At 55.1% G+C, this 16,656-nt stretch overlaps 4 protein-coding genes across 25 annotated transcripts in view; 2 read left to right on the top strand and 2 right to left on the bottom strand.

Annotated features, from left to right (window-relative positions):
- GFOD2 (Gfo/Idh/MocA-like oxidoreductase domain containing 2) overlaps window positions 1-6,200 on the top strand; it is a 39,628-nt gene extending 33,428 nt beyond the window's left edge. For all 7 annotated transcript variants that reach the window (XM_086351297.1, XM_086351291.1, XM_086351293.1 and 4 more), the window contains one exon: window positions 4,642-6,200. In XM_086351297.1, the coding sequence (XP_086207423.1) occupies window positions 4,698-5,540 (843 nt within the window). In that variant the 5' untranslated portion in view covers window positions 4,642-4,697 and the 3' untranslated portion in view covers window positions 5,541-6,200. The remainder of the gene's footprint in view (window positions 1-4,641) is intronic.
- Window positions 6,201-8,976: 2,776 nt separating this feature from the next.
- Window positions 8,977-10,788, bottom strand: C18H16orf86 (chromosome 18 C16orf86 homolog). The gene is made up of 4 exons (XM_086351343.1): window positions 10,684-10,788; window positions 10,235-10,461; window positions 9,646-9,863; window positions 8,977-9,568 (listed from the first exon to the last, which is right to left on the bottom strand). The coding sequence occupies exons 1-4, from the start codon at window positions 10,786-10,788 to the stop codon at window positions 9,132-9,134; spliced, it is 987 nt and encodes a 328-aa protein (XP_086207469.1). The 3' UTR covers window positions 8,977-9,131.
- Window positions 10,789-11,013: 225 nt separating this feature from the next.
- Window positions 11,014-14,470, top strand: ENKD1 (enkurin domain containing 1). 15 transcript variants are annotated; one of them, XR_015145606.1, is made up of 8 exons: window positions 11,014-11,115; window positions 11,279-11,378; window positions 11,465-11,665; window positions 12,203-12,375; window positions 13,393-13,518; window positions 13,606-13,773; window positions 13,870-14,006; window positions 14,097-14,470. XR_015145606.1 is itself a non-coding variant. In XM_086351301.1 (8 exons), exons 2-8 carry the CDS (start codon window positions 11,294-11,296, stop codon window positions 14,255-14,257), a joined length of 1,047 nt encoding a protein of 348 aa, XP_086207427.1. In that variant the 5' UTR covers window positions 11,014-11,070; window positions 11,279-11,293; the 3' UTR covers window positions 14,258-14,470. The 15 variants fall into 15 exon arrangements, 12 of the variants coding, with proteins under 12 accessions (XP_086207427.1, XP_086207432.1, XP_086207426.1 ...); XM_086351301.1 differs by having other exon boundaries at window positions 11,014-11,070; window positions 13,606-13,769; XM_086351306.1 differs by having other exon boundaries at window positions 11,014-11,070; window positions 12,184-12,375; window positions 13,606-13,769.
- Window positions 14,471-14,656: 186 nt separating this feature from the next.
- Window positions 14,657-16,653, bottom strand: PARD6A (par-6 family cell polarity regulator alpha). 2 transcript variants are annotated; one of them, XM_086351314.1, is made up of 3 exons: window positions 16,379-16,653; window positions 15,774-15,996; window positions 14,657-15,532 (listed from the first exon to the last, which is right to left on the bottom strand). In XM_086351314.1, exons 1-3 carry the CDS (start codon window positions 16,439-16,441, stop codon window positions 14,784-14,786), a joined length of 1,035 nt encoding a protein of 344 aa, XP_086207440.1. In that variant the 5' UTR covers window positions 16,442-16,653; the 3' UTR covers window positions 14,657-14,783. The 2 variants fall into 2 exon arrangements, with proteins under 2 accessions (XP_086207440.1, XP_086207441.1); XM_086351315.1 differs by having other exon boundaries at window positions 14,657-15,529.
- Window positions 16,654-16,656: the final 3 nt, after the last annotated feature.

The following is a 16,656-nucleotide window of genomic DNA, read 5'->3' as shown; positions in this document are numbered from 1 at the left end:
CACCCAGGACTGATCTCCTTTAGGATGGACTGGTTGGATCTCCTTGCAGTCCAAGGGACTCTCAAGAGTCTACTCCAACACCACAGTTCAAAAGTATCAATTCTTCTGTGCTCAGCTTTCTTTATAGTACAACTCTCACATATTTTTCTAAGTAGCAGAACCTTTTTTGTTTTGTTTGTTTTTAAAGGCAGAATCCATGGATTTTGTAAAACATGAAAGTGGTGCTTTTTCTGGGGCTGCTCCTCCCCCCTGCTGTTTGAAATCACATGTCTAGTCCCACACCTCTAGAGAGAGGGGCAGTGGTGGTGTCCCAGAGCTGTCATGCATTACTGAGAAACAAAAAGTGGTCTGGGACAGCTTCTCGGGGGTCCTTCACTCCAGGGTTGTCTGGGGAGTGTGAGCCGGGAGAGGCTTGTTCAACCTCCAGATTTCATCTGAGCTAATGGCACTCAGCATCCATGCTTCCCCATTCCGTGGAGACAGAAAGTGACTTTCAGCTTCTCTAACCTCTCTTTCAACTTTCTAACAGGAAAGCTCGATAAACTTGGGTAAATATGTCTCTGGAGGCACCCTCAATACCTTCCTCAAGCTACACACCCTGTGGCCGGCAGAGGCCTGTTTCACTCCAGATGGCCTTTAGCCCCCACACTGGTTGTACTGCTGGGTCCCAAGTTCAGAAACCCCTGTCGTTCAGCCTCAGGAAGGCCTCTTCTCCTTCCCTGATTGCTCGTGGCATGAAACCAGAGATGCCTTTAGATTCTGGTTTTATCACCACCAGACTCTCAGCAGCCGTGTGAGTCCTTTTCCTCCCAGTCCGCCCCCTTTCCTCCCCAGCGTCCACCCCCCACCTCCCGCTGTGCACAGTCAAAGCAAGAAGCCTCTGGGTTGGCCAGAGAGGCAGCTCTCACATGGGAGATCTGAGAACCTAATTTCTCATGACTTCCCTCGTCAGCCGCGTGTTCAGCAGCCAGGTGACCAGGTTCTCCCCCAGTATTGTGATTCTCCTGTCCCTAATCCTAAAACCCCTCAAGTATGGGGAAGGATTGGAGGCCCTCCAGGAGCAGACAGTGATAGCAGTCAGGGGCGACTCTCTCCGCAGGGCCCCTCTCCAGCTCCAGACCCCAGTACAAGGGCCTGTCCCCTTGCCCAGGCCCCCTGCTCTGTGCACACGGCTCCCTGCCTTGGGCGTGTGGCACTTGGCTAGCCGTTCTCCTGGTGGTCCTGCCAGTACCTGTTGTAAAGCTTTTGTTATTATTTGGAGAAGAACGAGAGATTTCAAGAGCTTTGTAAAGTGAGGAGATTGAATTACGTCACAGGCGCCTGATCTACATGTGCTCCTCCTTGCCACAGCACTGGGAGTTCACACCCGAGAATTCTGTCTGGGTAGATGGCGAAGGCCATGTGGGGTTCTCAAGGGTCAGGGTGGCGGAGAGAGGGCAGGAAGTGAGGGGAGCTTGGAAGGACTGGCCAAAGGCACGAGATTATCCACTGTGGGCTTTGTCAGGATGTGAGCTTCTGAAGGGCTGGGCTGGACTTAGCTCTCTGAGAGGCCTGGTACACAGTACATTGAATAAGAAACTTGTCTGTGTTCATGTTGATGTTTAAATACCTTTTTAAAAATTAAAATTTCAAAATATTGAACATCAGTATTATTGGCCTAGAAAATGTAGCTTCTGTGTGAGTCATAAAATCTAGGTCACAGTGGGCCCTTTTTTCCTGTAGTTATGACATCTGCTGAGTCTCCCATGGTGATGGTTATAAACTGTACCAATGACAGAGCTGGGCTGGCCATTTACATATACCGCCTCATTTGACTTACTCTTCTCTCCTACCCTGCACGGTAAATGTGACTCTCCTTCTACAGCGTGGTAAACCAGAACCCAGAGAGGTTCAGAAATGTCCCAGGTCATGCAGCAATCAAGTGAGAGAACCAGACTTTGAACCCCAGTGTCTGGGTCCAAAGCGTGGACTGCCCTTTCTGGACAGTCAGCTGTCCTGGGTCCCTATTGTTTCTACTGCAAGGTGACCAGCTGAGTTCCCCCCGAGCCTGTGTGAATGGAATCCAGATTCATCAGAAGCTACACCCTGTAGTGGGCCACCAGAAATTATCTGTGTCCCAGCCATTCCCTCTCTGAAAACACTGAGAAAACTTTTCAGGGGACCAAGGGAATGACCCCAGAGTTACTGGAGATACACATACCTGGAGAAAGCATAATCTTGATCTGGCTGCCCCAAGATACAAGTGTCCAGGCTTGGAGACTGCTCTGCCAACCGGTAAGTGCCTATGCAGTGGGAGAGTGGAGCCTGGATGGCACTGGAGGAGAAGCCTGAATGTGAACATTGTTCCAGGAGAGTAAGCAGCAAGAGAGATTCCAGCCCAAGACTGTGTCCTGAGCACAGTGGCTAGGCCTGGCCCTGCCTGTCCATCGTCTCTGTTTAGCAATCAGCGCCTCTCCCCAGCCACCAGGTCTTCGTGTAAGAAGCAGCCCTCTTCTCATATTCAGTGGCTCAAGCAGAATGAACAGGAGAGGGACCACGGGAAGCAAAGGGATCAAAAAGAAAACTTTAGAGGGGCGTACAAAGCATGTATGTATGACCTTGTGGGTAGGCAACTGTAAGAACTCTGGCTCATTCTGAATGAGGTGAGAAGCCAGCAGAGGGTTTGATGCAGCACAGAGATATGATCTGATCCATCTCAAATTTCAACAGTTTCCCTGGCTTCTGTGTTAAGAAAAAACTGAGGGAAACCAGTTACGTTGCCATGGCAATAATCCAGGTGAAAAAGAGTGGTGACTTGGATGAGGCAGGTGGCAGTGCTGGTAGTGAGAACTGGTGAGATCCTGGAAGTAGTTTGAAAGCCAAGCGAACAGGATTTATTGATGATTGAAAGTGGGATGTGAGAGTGATTTCAGTGATTTTGTCTTGAAAAACTAGAGTGGCATCGCCATTGTCTGAGATGGAGAAACTCAAGGACAAGATTCCATCCCCACTCCTACTCTTGACCTTCAGTGTCTTTGTGAGAGATGCTACCAGCTCTCTATCCCATTTCCTCCATTGCTTATAGACCCCGTGTAATCCCTCCAGCTGGTTTCCTGGTATGCACTCAGGGCTTTAGGAATCCCAGCTCCTGGGCCTTTCCTGCCTCGGTGCCTTTGCACATGCAGTTCCCTGCCTGGATGTCCTTTCCCGCTTAGGGGAACATCTCCCTGGAACATCTGCATCCTTAAGGATAACCCCTTCCCTTATCCTGCCATTTGTACCAGACCCTTGAGCTTGTTCCCTCAAGAAGCCCATGACTTCTTGGAGGAATTGAGGAGGTAGGGTTTGAGTCACACCCCAAGGACAGTGTCTGTGGAATGAGTAATGGAATAACTGGATATCTTCACCCTTCCCAGCTTGCTGTACCCCAAAATTATGTGTGTGTCTAGTCCATACCACTTCTTGGGCTTTTAAAATCTTCTATTGAAGATACGAGCGTAAGACTTTCTTCTACTTGAACCACACCAAGTTGACAGGAATGCTCCAGGAATTGGTGTCTTGTGGCCATTCGTACCCTATGAGCTTCTCATGTTGTGATGTGGAAGAGTGTTCATCCTTTCCTTTTCCTCATGTGGGAGCTGCTCAAGTCCTCTTGCTCTCTCCAGGGCTTTGTCTAGCTTTGTTTTGCTCCCTGGGTGCCTTCCAGCTGCGGTGCACTCAGAACAGGCTTGAGACAGAAAGGATGTTTTCTCTCCCTTTCCCCTCCTACTATAGCCAAGCATCTTCTGGCCTTTTGACTACACTAATATGTTGAACCAGTGTTTTTTGAGAACAGTCTGCAGGGACTCTTAGAGTCCTTTCTGCAATTACAACTGAGAGTGCCAAGCCCATCCCCTAGAATATAGATTTTATTTTCTTACCCCAACCTGATGATCTAATAAATGCATGAACCATAAGATAAGCATATCCACCTCTCCAGCCCACTTGTATTAGGCAGTTTTCCAGAGAAACAGAACCAACAGGATGTATATTGAGAGAGAGAGTAGAGATTTAAAGAATTGGCTCATCTGGTTGTAGGAGCTGGTAGATCCAAGATCCACAGAGCAAATGTGAATTCTAGCAAGAGTTGATGCTGCAGACTTGACTCTGAAGGCAATATGGAAGCAGAATTTCTTCCTCTATGGGGAACTTCAGTCTTTTTTTTTTTAATCCCCCCAAGGCCTTCATCTGATGAGTTGAGGCCCACCCACATTATGGAGGGCAATCTGCTCTATTCAAAGTCTACTGCTTTAAATGTTAATTAGATCTAAAGGGATCTTCTCAGCAATGTTTAGGCTAGTATTTGATGGGCACCATAACCTAACCAGGTTGACACATAATATTAACCATGGTACCACCTCTCTGTACCTCCCACTCCTGGTTTGCACCTTCTGCCTCTACTCATTTCCCTTTAAGAACTTCTCTTTCTCTAACCCATAACTCTTTTTCCAGGCACAGCCCCTGGGTACCATTTTCTTCCAGGCCAATCACCTTCCTCTTGTCCTAGGCCACCACCTAGCCTCAGAGCCGACTTTCCTGAGTCATCTGCCTTCCAGAAATGGGTTTTCTTTTCCCAGTGTGAACCCCCTGGATCTTTGAGATTTCCTGTTGTTTTCTTCTCAGGTATTGGGAAGAATGTGGTTTGTGAGAAGGCGGCAACCTCAGTGGATGCTTTCCGGATGGTGACAGCCTCACGCTACTACCCTCAGCTGATGAGCCTTGTGGGGAACGTGTTGCGCTTCCTGCCGGCCTTTGTGCGCATGAAGCAGCTGATAGCTGAGCACTACGTGGGCGCAGTGATGATCTGTGATGCCCGCGTCTACTCGGGCAGCCTGCTCAGCCCGAACTATGGCTGGATCTGTGATGAGCTCATGGGCGGCGGGGGCCTGCACACCATGGGCACCTACATTGTGGACCTGCTGACCCACCTGACCGGCCAGAGAGCCGAGAAGGTCCACGGGCTGCTCAAGACCTTTGTGAGGCAGAATGCGGCCATCCGTGGCATCCGGCACGTCACCAGTGATGACTTCTGTTTCTTCCAGATGCTCATGGGCGGGGGTGTGTGCAGCACAGTAACTCTCAACTTCAACATGCCAGGCGCCTTTGTGCACGAAGTCATGGTGGTGGGCTCTGCGGGACGCCTGGTTGCCCGGGGTGCGGACCTCTATGGGCAGAAAAACTCTGCCCCGCAGGAGGAGCTGCTGCTGAGGGACTCACTGGCTGTGGGTGCGGGGCTGCCCGAGCAGGGCGCCCAGGACGTCCCGCTGCTCTACCTGAAGGGCATGGTCTACATGGTGCAGGCCCTGCGCCAGTCCTTCCAGGGGCAGGGGGACCGCCGCACGTGGGACCACACCCCGGTCTCCATGGCTGCCTCATTCGAGGACGGGCTCTACATGCAGAGTGTGGTGGATGCCATCAAACGGTCGAGCCGATCCGGGGAGTGGGAGGCGGTAGAGGTGCTGGCAGAGGAGCCCGACGCCAACCAGAACCTGTGCGAGGCGCTCCAGCGGAACAACCTGTGAGCCTGTGCGTGGGCTCCCTGCCGCAGCGCAGAGGACTGGGCAGGACCAGGAGCTGTGATGGGAGGGCTTCGCGGTAGCACAGACGGTATCTTTCATTTGATAGGTCCGCTTGGGCAGAGTTGAATTCTAGTGAATTCGAAGGTGGCCCCAGGGACCCCCCCACCCCAGTGCCCACTCTGCGGGCTGGTGAGGGAGTGGCATTCTGTTGCCAGGGCTGAGAGGCCAGTACACCGTGCAAGGCAGAAGTGCCCCGGGTCTGTGAGCAGGGCCGGCAGAAGCTTGACTGGGGGGTTTCGCAGCCTGTTTGTGGATGTAGCCGGATGAGAAGGCACAGTAAGGAGCCAGCCTGGGTGATGCCTCAGGCCTGAGAAGTGATGCGGGGCCTTGTTGCCATGCCCTTCCTGGGCTGGGGCACCTCAGGAACGGTGAGGGCGGCAGCTCATCCCTTGGGGATCCACACCTGCTCTCCCCCCACATGACCAGGCCCTTCCAGCCTCCAGGCACTACCCCTTCCCTGGCTGGGAGGGGGTTTCTGTAGCAGGTGAGCTTTCAGGGGCTGAAGTTGACCCTGGGAGAAGGCCCCTACTTTGGCAGAGAGGAGCCAAGGGGGAGAGCTCTGGGACATATGAGAAATGTAATAAATCAGAAGGTCTGACACTATGGTATGTGGTGGTTGTCTGTTTGGTAGGTTGGGTTTAATAATGAAAGGCTTGTTGTTGCTGTAGATGGTTTGTATTTTTCTCTTTCCTCATGGCTCCGTGGCAGCTCCAACCCCACTGGATCCGTCACTGTCTAGCGGGCCACCCAGCTTCCTACCACTGCCTGCCCTCGCCTCCTGGCTTATTCCCTGCGGCTGAATCCCTGCAAGAAGTCTTTCCTCAGTGCTCAAGTCTTTACACAGGACTCATGACTGCAGGGGGCCGATCTGGCCTGATACTTAAAAGACAGTGGGAGAGTCTGAGGTCTCCCTGGGCTGGAGGTCAGAAGGGGTTCTGTTCTTGAAACCAAGGGGTTGTCTCCAGGGGAGCCCTGGAAGAGGAGAGGTGGGGTGGGGGCCAGGGAGGCTGGATGGCATGAACTTAATGAAGGCACTGCCCTCTGGCTAGGCCAGCCAAGCACTGCCTGGCCTTGCCAGCCAGTGTCCAGCTCTGTATTTAGGATCCTGTTCTCGCCACAGGAAGAGCCTCCTCACCGTGTCACTCAGGCTGGAAAGAATACCTCTCCTCCTTTGTTTCCTCTGCCAGGATTAAACCTGGACCAAACTCTTTCCCCTTCTCTAATCTTCCCTCCCTCTGCCCTGCCCTGGACTCCTCACCAGAAAGAGAAAGGCTCAGAGAGGATGCTCCCTCTTCCTCCTGCCCTTAGAGGAGTCACCAGGCCTGTTTTCCCATATTGTCCTGGTTTCAGACCTTGTGAGATAAAATAACAGTTACTAGTGTTGGGGTGTACTTACTGTGTGCTGGGCCCCCCGGAGAGACACTTCACATGTATTATTTCATTTAATATCCAAACCAGTCAACGAAGTACTACTATTAATATTCCCATTATCCAGAGCAGAGAGGGACGGAGCTACATGAACTGGTCAGGGTCCTCTGACCACAGAGCCCGACTCTGAACTACTCCTTCCCCTATGGCTCTTCAGACTCTAGTGCCAGGCACTGTCCCTCCCTGCTTGGGACCCATCCAGGTTACCACCTCTCTACAACAGGCATCTCAGCCTGGCCTGAACTAGGACTGTAGAGAGAACCCCACCAGGCAGGATGCTGGGAGAAGTGAAGGAGAAGCTGCCCCCTTCCTCCCAGCTCAGCTCCAGGTCATCCTCTGTGTTAATAGGATGTTGCTATCCCCCTCTAAGTTTGAGAATTGACCAAGAAAGCACATTCATCCATTGCATCTGACTGAGATGCCCTTATTAAGAAAGGGCCATGCTGTTGACCCACAGTGGCACTTAAGTTTTATAGGACTCTGCAGCAAAACCTCTTGTTTACAGTGCTGTGTTCTGAGAAGTCCTGGTGCAGACTGAACATGGGCTTAGGGCAGAGTTACTTTTATGAGGTCCCAGGTCCTCTGTTGGTACTCCCCAAGAGCCTAGGTCCATGGCCATCCCTCAGACAGCTCTACCATCATATATCTCTTGGCTTGGTCCCGGGGAGATGTACCTTGAAGTGGCCTAGATGCCTGTGACCAAGGAAGCCAGTAGGGTTCTGGTTCCCAGAAGTGACGGGAGTCCCCAACTGGTTCCAGACTTGTCCTACAGCGCCGCCTCCTGGAGGAGGCTAGCATCACCTAGCAGGGTCTATTACTCAAATCTCAGAATGTCCCCGAGTCAAAGTAACGTTTTTCCAAGCCAGTGAAAATGCAGCTCACTTTTCCTCTGTTACAGCAAGCAGAAGAGAACTTCCAGAATACCTCTTGTTTTCCAACCACCAACCAAATCTAGGACTCACATTCACGCAGACAGTGGCAGCAGTCTTCTCACCTCTCTATCCCTAGGCTTTCCCTTCCTTATTCTGCCCTTCATGCTACTGCCCAGGCAATCTCTCCACAATAGCAAACCAGGATCCCTTGTTGCCTGCATCCCTCCTTATCCCTCCCAGACTCACCCAGCCTGGTCTGATGGCCATGCATCTGCTTCAGCAGACCCTCCTCCAGGGGGTTGATGTCTTCCACACTAATGAGGCTTCATCCCTGGCAAACTTTCTGCCTGGAAGGCCACCCCGCCCTCTCCTTCAGGAATCTGGTGGAAATCTGCCTCTTCACTCCTCCAGGCAAAGTGGCAGTCACCCCACCACCTGTGGCCTATTCCCTGGGAGACAGGGAGCAAGGCCACACGCCCGCTTCCTATGACCTGACAGCCCCTTTCCTTTCTCTTCCCCAGGCTCCTCCTTACCACCCTTCTCCATCCCAGGTGTTAACCTTGTCTGACTTTCAGGTTCATCTGAGGAAACTTTAAATGCTCAGACTAGGCCCCACCCTTACAGATTCTGATTCAGTTAGGTCTGGGGTGCTGTGCTGTGGTTAGTCACTCAGTCGGGTCCAACTCTTTGCAACCCCATGGACTGCAGCCTGCCAGGCTGGGGTTCTCCAGGCAAGAATACTGGAATGGGTTGCCATGCTGTCCTCTACGGATCAAACCCAGGTCTCCTGCATTGCAGGTAGATTCTTTACCAACTGAGCCACCAGGGAAACCCAAGAATACTGGAGTGGATAGCTTATCCCTACACCAGGGGATCTTCCCGACCCAAGGATTGAACCAGGGTCTCCTGCATTGCAGGCAGATTCTTTACCAGCTGAGCCACCAGGGAAGCCTAGGACTGAGGTGCCCAGGAATCTATATTTTTGCAAATTCCCAGGTGATCCGGTGACTATACTGGGGAATCCTTCACCCTTCTTCTCAGCTGCTCCCTCTTCAGGCATCTTATTTGGGGAATCACAGTCTGAGAAAAGGAAGAATTTATTTTTATCAAACTCGGGATCCCAAGGAGGGGCAGGGGCTGAGTCCCCTCCTCCATCTGAGGGCCTCAGGCCTTAGACTGCTGCTCTGGCTCAGGCTTGGGAGGGAGGGGAGTCATGGGGTGGGGGTCAGGACAGTCACTTGTACTGAGGAGAGAGTGGGGGGACAAGCGGGGCATTGCAGACACTTAGCATCTTGTTGATGTCCACCTGAGTTGACTTGTCCATCTCAGCCTTGAGGCAACCGCTGACTCCCAAGCTGGGCAGACCCTCAGGCTCCTCACTGGCTTCCTCCCCCAGGGGAACCAGAGTGTGGGTGGGGGGCACAGACATACTGGGGCAGGGCAGAGTGAGGTCGGAGCCCAGCTCACCTGCCACTGGCAGCAAAGCCTGCAGTTTCTCCACACCCGCCTCCTCGGGGACCACGGTCAGCTCCGACTCAGGCTCCACCTCAGCCTCAGCCTCCCTGTCCCCTTCCCCTGCCTGGTTCAGTTCAGGGTTGCAATAGTTGATGTACTGGTACAGGGGCCGCAGGCGCTGGGCCTTTCCTACAAGAACCCGGGGCAGGATAGCGGCTGGAGTGCCAAGCTGGGCCATGTCAGGGGTCCAGCTGACTGGGGACAAAAGGGAAGGCTCAGGAAATGCCACTCACGCTCAGGCCCCAAGGTCACTGAGGGTGCCGACACTGTGCTGGCCACCACTGGGAGCACTGGGGTTCCCAGACTCTTGCGCTTCTTGGCTTTTTTGTGCTGTTTGGCAGTTGGTGAGGGCTCACTCTGATTATTCTCCGGCTCCTCCCTCTGCAGCGACAGCCCCTGTGGCAGCTCACTCTCTGCCCTAGGATGGGCTTGGTGGCTTGGGCCTGCGAGGCTGGGGAACAAGGAGACCTGAGGAGTCAGCCTGCAGCCTTGGCTCCTGTGCCCTGTCCTAGGGAACAATCCTGCCTGACTACCTCCCCAGGCCGTGATCCTTGTCCTTTTCCTGGTCACTGAGGCCCCGGACTGGACAGGGACCCAGAGATCATGGGAACTCAGTCCCCTACCAGGCCTTGAGACTTCCGCTCTGCATGTTCCCTATATCATGACCCTCTGGAGGGTCAGCAGAGGTGAGGAATGATGGTGGTGGCAGGGGATAAGGATGGACACTGCTGTAAGGCCCCATTTAGAAATCCAACTGGGGTATGAGCCACCCACACACCACCTCCCCAGCCCCTAGCCTTTCCCCTCTGAAAGCCCCCTCACTTGACCGGCTTCCTCTTCGGACCATGACTGGGCCTCACAGTGGAGGCCATAGGCCTGGGACCTCTCTCCTCCAGTGCCTCCACCTCTGGCTTGTGCCTGTCTTCCTCCAGCTTGAGTCTCTCCTGGATCTTTTGCTCTGAGGTAGATCTTATTGGACATTTATCTTCACCCTGGGTTTGGCAGGACTCATGGGCTGGCACCAGGCACTGGTCTCTCATCACTGGACACTAGAGGTGACACATAGGTAACTGGTCACCATGGCCAGGCAAAGGATACAGGGACCAGCCATTAGACACTAAATACAGATGAAGGGCACCAGCCCATGCCCCTCTCAGCCTGTGGAACCTGGCCTGGCAGTTAGGGGGTAGTTGCAGTTAGGGGGGAGTTGCAGTTTGGTCTATTAAAGAACTATGACCAAGTGTTTGAAGGTTAGACAGCCCGATGGTCACCTCAGAATTCTGAGCATGGCCACCAGCCACCTCTGTAAGCTGTGACTGCCCCACGGCTATCCCTTCTTGGGCCCCTGGCCGCTTCTCAGCCCCTGCTGAGTCCATAGCTGCGGCGAATCAGCACTTCCTCGACGGTTGCTTGAGGGGCATCGGGGGTGGAGGGCGGATCCTGAGGGGCCAGACTAGTAGACCCTGAGCGGACCCAGGAGAGAACCGGGTTGAGAAGGGCAACTGACAGTCGTTCTGACCCCCACCCTCAGCTGGAACTACAAGCCCCAGAAGGCTTTGCGCCAAGGCCATTGGCCCCTGACCTCACGGACGGAAACCATTGTTGCCTGGCAACAGGAAACCCGTAGGGTGGCTGCAGTGGGCGGCAAAACCGCTCTGGTGAGCCCCTTGCCCGAGTGAGGAGCCTGCCAACCGTACAGAGAGGTGGGCTGAGAGCAGAGGTGGCGAGCGCGGGGTGGGGGCCGGGAACGCAGACAGGGCACGGCTGAGGTTAGGACCCGGACCCTGGGAGGAGGCACTGGGGTGAGAAGCGGGGTTTGGCGCCAGAGTCGCGTAGCCCGGCAGGCCTCAGGTGCACCGTTTGCAGGACGACGACGGCGGTATGTGTGAGGGTCCGTCCCGCATCTCGGGGCCCATCCCCCCAGACCCTACGCTCTGTCCTGACTACTACCGGAGGCCGTCTTCGGGTGAGTTAAGAGGGTGAAAGCGGCCTGGCAAGGGTCGGGCCCAGCTCCACCACTGACTCCGCACTCCGCCCCGTCTGGCCTCTCAGCCCAAGGGCGCCTTGAGGGAAATGCGCTGAAGCTGGACCTGCTGACGCCGGACACGGACCGGGACCTAGACGCCACCCCTCCCCGCGCCCCCCGCATCCGTCCTGGAGGCCTAGAAATCCTGGAGCGTGGCCGTCGCGGCGTGGGTGGTGTGCTGCTGCAGCTCGGGGGTATCTCCCTAGGCCCAGGGGCCTCTCCCAAGAGTAAGTTCTGGTCAGAACGGACAGCGAGGTGGCTCTGAAGTCAAAACAGATCAAAAGACGGCTGCTTCCCCTTCCCTGCTCTGGGCTCAGGCTTTACCTCTCAGAGTGTCTGTTTCCCCAACTGTAGAAGGAGCGGGAAATGCACTTCTTCGCAGGAGAGGACTAAATGAGGTATACCCCGGAAAACCCTGTAGCTCAGCTTCATGGATTTATGCATGGTTGTTTGTTGAGTGTCTACTGTGCTCCGCGCCCTATAGACGCTAGGAGAACAAGGTCCAGAAGAGCATCATTGAATCAAGGTGGGAGACAGTAAAACAAGTGAAGAGGTGAATAGGCTATGCAAGGTGATTAATAGTATACTTCATAATCCAATATGTATAAAATCATCAGAAACAGAAGATAATTGTGGTGTGAGGAAGGGAACAAGGTTATGTGGTGGACTTTAGAGTATGTCAGGGAGGCAGGGTGTGGGCTTGTGTGTCCACTGGGGTAAGTTGGATTGTATGGGCTGTATGTAGGGCAACATCTTTTCTCCAGGGAAGGACCCTAAAGACCATGAGAAGGAGAACATGAGGCGGATCAGGGAGATCCAGAGGCGATTCCGTGAGCAGGAGCACAGCCGGGAGCAGGGCCAGTCCAGGCCCCTGAAGGCCCTGTGGCGTTCACCCAAGTATGACAAAGTGGAGTCACGTGTCAAGGCTCAGCTGCAGGTACCTGCCTCAGGGAGCCCCAAGTGTTGCCCATCTTGTTGGCCAACAGGACATTATGCTCTAACCTGAGTTAGGAAACCCACAGTGGGCTGAGGTCACAGGGGATGAAGAGCTGGTTCTACTGCAGAGTGGGACTGGGGCCTTTCTCTGAAGTGATGATGGCTGGGCGATTCTGAGGGGCAAGTCGGAATTAGGCAAGGGGAGAATAGAGGAGAACATTTTATAGAGATGGAACCTCGTGGTTCCAGGGTCCCTGGTCCTAACACCAGGGACTTAGGGAGTGTGGGCAGTGGGGATGCTGTGTTCAGTTCACTATGAGGGAAGAAGAGTGTGAGGTTAGGCTAAGAAGTCAGCTGGACCCACATCATAAAGGGCCACATAAATCTGTTTTTTTAAACCTTTATTTCTAAGGACAATGGGAAGGGGAGGGGTATGTATGGTGGTAAGATTCTGTCTGGCGTAGCTAGTGGTGCCACTTCTTTATCCAGGGGTCTGAGAAGGAGAAGCAGGACTGAGAAAAAAAGACAAGGTCATATGTGGGTGTGTTGAAGCTGAAGCTTTTGTGGGGCTTCCAGGGAGTGGGAATGTGTCCAAGAGGCAGATGGAGAATCAGGTCTGGATCTCAGAAGTGAGACCCAGGAGTTATTGAGGATGAGGCTGAGGACAGCGAGACCAGGGAAGTGACCCTGGATTTGGGGGCTTGGAGACCAGCTCTTGGTGGCCTTGGTGGGGACAGAGCCAGAAAGCTTGGCTAGGAAGGAGAGAAAAAGAGAACGATGACTGAAGCCAGGACTGAGGTAGAGGGAGGGATATTTGTTTTCTGAGAGATGTGAAAAACACACAGGTTTAAATGCTGATGTGACGGAAGTACTTATCCAAGGGGAAGGAGGCCAGGTCCAGAGGACTGGTGATAGAGAAAGATCCCGAAAGGCAGGAGGGACAGAGGCATGGTCTTATGGCTTGAGACCCTAACCTCAGCCTGACTGACCCCCCTCCCTGCTCTGCCTTGGCCTCCAGGAGCCCGGCCCTGCCTCTGGAACTGAGCCAGCCCACTTTCTGCGGGCCCATTCCCGTTGCGGCCCCGGGCTCCCACCACCCCGTGTCCCCAGTCCCCAGCTAACCCTACCAGGTCCCAGTGCTAAGGTGAGAGGATATGTGGGGGCTGGGAGGTGGGGCAGGGATTTGGGGGCACCACACAGTGCTGTTTCATCATGCTGGCGTGTCCCGCAGGCCCCAGGCCCGGGTGTGGACTTCATTACCCACAATGCTCGCACTGCCAAGAGGGCCCCCCGGCGGCATTCTCGCTCACTGCAAGTCCTGGCACAGGTGCTGGAGCAGCAACGGCAAGCCCAAGAGCACTACAACGCCACACAGAAGGGTCACGTGCCCCAGTAGTAGGTCCTACTGGTCTCCCCACTCCTGGGAAGGGGCACTTATGGAGGGTGGAAGCCCACATCTGCCTGGGGTCATCAACCCTGGGTCTGTGCATTGCAGCTTGTTGGAGCGCAGGGACCTGTGGCGGCGGGAGGCTGAGGCCCGTCAGCACAGCCAACCGGACCCCGCCATGCCCCCTGGCCACACTCGCATGCCTGAGAACCAGCGGCTGGAGACACTGAGCAGTCTGTTCCAGAGTGAGTATGCGGGCAAGGGGAGCTGGCTGGGGAACCCACCAGGTACTGTGCACCCCTGCCCAGCATTTACTGTTCCTGGGGCCCCTGTAGGCCAGAGCCAGCTGCTGCGTGAGCTGGTGCTGCTGCCTGCGGGGGCGGATTCACTGAGGGCCCAGAGCCACCGTGCTGAGCTGGACCGGAAGCTGGTGCAGGTAGAGGAGGCCATCAAGATCTTTTCCCGCCCCAAAGTCTTTGTGAAGATGGATTCCTGAGCCCTTTTATGGGGACAGTGACTGGGTCTTACTGAAGGTCGCAGCATGGTTGCAAAGGGCAGGATTGGGCCCCATCATAGAGTGGAGTTCGAAGACAGGAGCAGTGGAGAGGGGACAGTGTCCCCAGAGCCCTCTTCCCAGCTGCTGGTGGCTGTGGAAGGGCCATCCCAGCCTCGTAACCCTTTATCAAAATTAAACCTTTTGTACACAGTGGGGTTTGTTTCCATAAGCACTTTTCTTACCCTAGAAATGCCAAACCTGGTGTTCCTCCCGCAGCATGACTACAGGAAAGCTTCTCTGATGCCCTTATCACACTCACTCCTGCCACATATCCAGGGCAGAAGGCAAAATTGTTGGATCAGGGAGAAGACTAGGGCTGGGAAACAGAATGACCATAACTGCATTTGTAGAAAACCTTTAATGTTCCCCGTACTGAGAGGGCCCATGAGCACGCTGAAACCTCCCACTGGGAAAGTCCTTGGAATGTCCCAGAGCCTGGAGTGGCAAGGGGCTGCATCCTTCCCTGTCAGAGGCTGAAGCCACTACCATCTCCTCGAATGCTACTCCCCCAACCAGAGCTGGCCTGCTCCCGATCATCCAGGGAGGGCAGAGAGCTGCGGGCAGCAGGAAGTAGGCGGCTAGTGTGCAGGTCCCAGCATGGAGGCCCTTGAGACAGCCCATTGGAACAGGGAGGCTGGCGGTTCTCAATGACCAGATCGCTGCTGTCATCATCGCTGTCAGGCTCAGCAGGCCCAGCAGAAGGAGGCCCTGCCAGACGCCCAGATGCCCCACGCACCACATTATTGCGCTGATTGGCTGGCTTGACAGTGACAATGAGGTTGTGGCTGTTGGCGACCATCATGTCCGTCACTTGGTCCAAGGTCTTCCCGGCTACCTCAATGCCATTGACCTCGAGGATCTCATCACTGACTGCCAGCAGCCCTGTACTCTCAGCCAGGCCCCCTCGTACCAGGCGGGAGATGAAGATGCCTGGAACCCGTTCCAGGCCCTGGGGAGCTACTCGCACGCTCATGCCATCTCGGATGTAGAAACCCAGGGGGCGGTCGGAACCATGCTTATGTAGCCGCACCCGTCGATGGGTCTCAGGCAGTAGGTCCACATCTATGACTGAAGAAACCTGGCGGAAATCTTGTGGCAGGCTGATCAGTAGCGGTGGCCGGGTGCGCAGGGGTGCCACTGGCCGAAGTAGGAGCCCTTTCTTGCGCCGCTGCAGAGAGTTGGAGGCAAAGGCCAGGCCACTGGAATCAGCTTCTGCTGCAGGAGAGGGAGGCGCTGAGATCAGAAACCCTGCTCTCCCATTTGGGCCCTTTTCCATTGGGCCCAGGCCTCCTTGAGGAAGGGGGCACTGTAGCTATTTCTTGACACTTGGAGGTCAGGCCAAGGGCAGGGACCGCAGAGGGTGAAGCCTGGATATCTTGGGCATAGACTAACCCTGGTAGACCTGCCCTGTCACCCTACCCCACAGAGGCTGCCCATTGTACCCCATCCTCCTCACCCCGCTTCTGCACTAGCAGGCGCAGTGGTGGGGGCCCGCTGGACAGGGCCCGGTGCAGGCTGTCGTCGTTGGTGAGGGGTAGTAGGTCGCCGTGAGCATCAGTATAGCCAAGCAGCACGTCCAGGCCCGGGATCTGGTGTACTGCACGCAGCAACCGAGAAAACTCCTGGAAGCCGCTCACTGAAGCGCGAGGCAGAGCAAAGCGTCGGAACTCAGCATCAAACTGGAGGCAGGGGGTGGGAGGAGAGGAGAGGTTAGAATGGACTCCGTGCCCTTTCTCACCATAGGTCCGAAGGTGGCAGAGGTGGGAGACGGGGGTTCACAACAGCTGTAGCCTTCCACACAGACCTCAGCTCCAGTACAAGGGACGCTGTCCAAGGTCTACCCCCCGCCCTCCACGTAACCCAGGCCACAGAGGGACTCCAGAGGCCGGCAGTAGAGGAAGGAGGATGGATGGGGGAAAGTGAGAAAACAAGCCGGAAAATGGGAAGGGGAGGATGGAGAAGAGGAAAAGGTGGTGGGGACCAAGGAGCCAGGAAGGGGAGAATGAGGGAATTGGAAGCGCCTAGGGCCGAGGCCGGAGCCAGGGCTGGAGGGGCCCTTACTTTGCTCTTCACCTCGACGATGCTGTCGGGACTGCGTGCTGGAGTCCTCTGTGGCCTGGCCATGGCGGGGCCGGGCAGGCCGGGGACGATGCCCCAGACCGCCCGCCGAGGCGCAGGTGCACAGCCCCTCCAGTCGCCCGCGCCGCCCCGCCCTCCTATCCGAGCCGTGACGTCAAGGGGGCAGCGACGCAGAAAGGAAAGCGGAGTCCACGTTTCCTAGGAAACGGAGAGGGGTGGAGGAGTCTTTGCGTCTTCTTACGTCATTACGCTACGGTCCG

The sequence above is a fragment of the Bos grunniens genome, chromosome 18 (genome assembly GCF_055505025.1).
Source record: "Bos grunniens cultivar Pamir isolate PY7600 chromosome 18, Bosgru_T2T1.0, whole genome shotgun sequence".
Taxonomy (NCBI): Eukaryota; Metazoa; Chordata; class Mammalia; order Artiodactyla; family Bovidae; genus Bos; species Bos grunniens.
The sequence above is the reverse complement of the archived record's forward strand: the minus strand, read 5'-3'. Positions and strand labels throughout refer to the sequence as shown.

Excerpts from the sequence above, each read along its gene's own strand:
- PARD6A (XM_086351314.1), bottom strand. The coding sequence starts at position 16,441 with ATGGCCAGGCCACAGAGGACTCCAGCACGCAGTCCCGACAGCATCGTC. Across the intron at positions 15,997-16,378 it reads TCGTCGAGGTGAAGAGCAAA|TTTGATGCTGAGTTCCGACG; the intron begins GTAAGGGCCCCT and ends CCCTGCCTCCAG. Across the intron at positions 15,533-15,773 it reads CCTGCTAGTGCAGAAGCGGG|CAGAAGCTGATTCCAGTGGC; the intron begins GTGAGGAGGATG and ends CCTCTCCTGCAG.
- C18H16orf86 (XM_086351343.1), bottom strand. The coding sequence starts at position 10,788 with ATGGACTCAGCAGGGGCTGAGAAGCGGCCAGGGGCCCAAGAAGGGATA. Across the intron at positions 9,864-10,234 it reads CCGAAGAGGAAGCCGGTCAA|CCTCGCAGGCCCAAGCCACC; the intron begins GTGAGGGGGCTT and ends CTTGTTCCCCAG. Across the intron at positions 9,569-9,645 it reads AGTGACCTTGGGGCCTGAGC|CCGCTATCCTGCCCCGGGTT; the intron begins GTGAGTGGCATT and ends TTGGCACTCCAG.
- ENKD1 (XM_086351299.1), top strand. The coding sequence starts at position 11,294 with ATGTGTGAGGGTCCGTCCCGCATCTCGGGGCCCATCCCCCCAGACCCT. Across the intron at positions 11,379-11,464 it reads CTACCGGAGGCCGTCTTCGG|CCCAAGGGCGCCTTGAGGGA; the intron begins GTGAGTTAAGAG and ends CTGGCCTCTCAG. Across the intron at positions 13,770-13,869 it reads AAGGGTCACGTGCCCCAGTA|CTTGTTGGAGCGCAGGGACC; the intron begins GTAGGTCCTACT and ends TGTGCATTGCAG.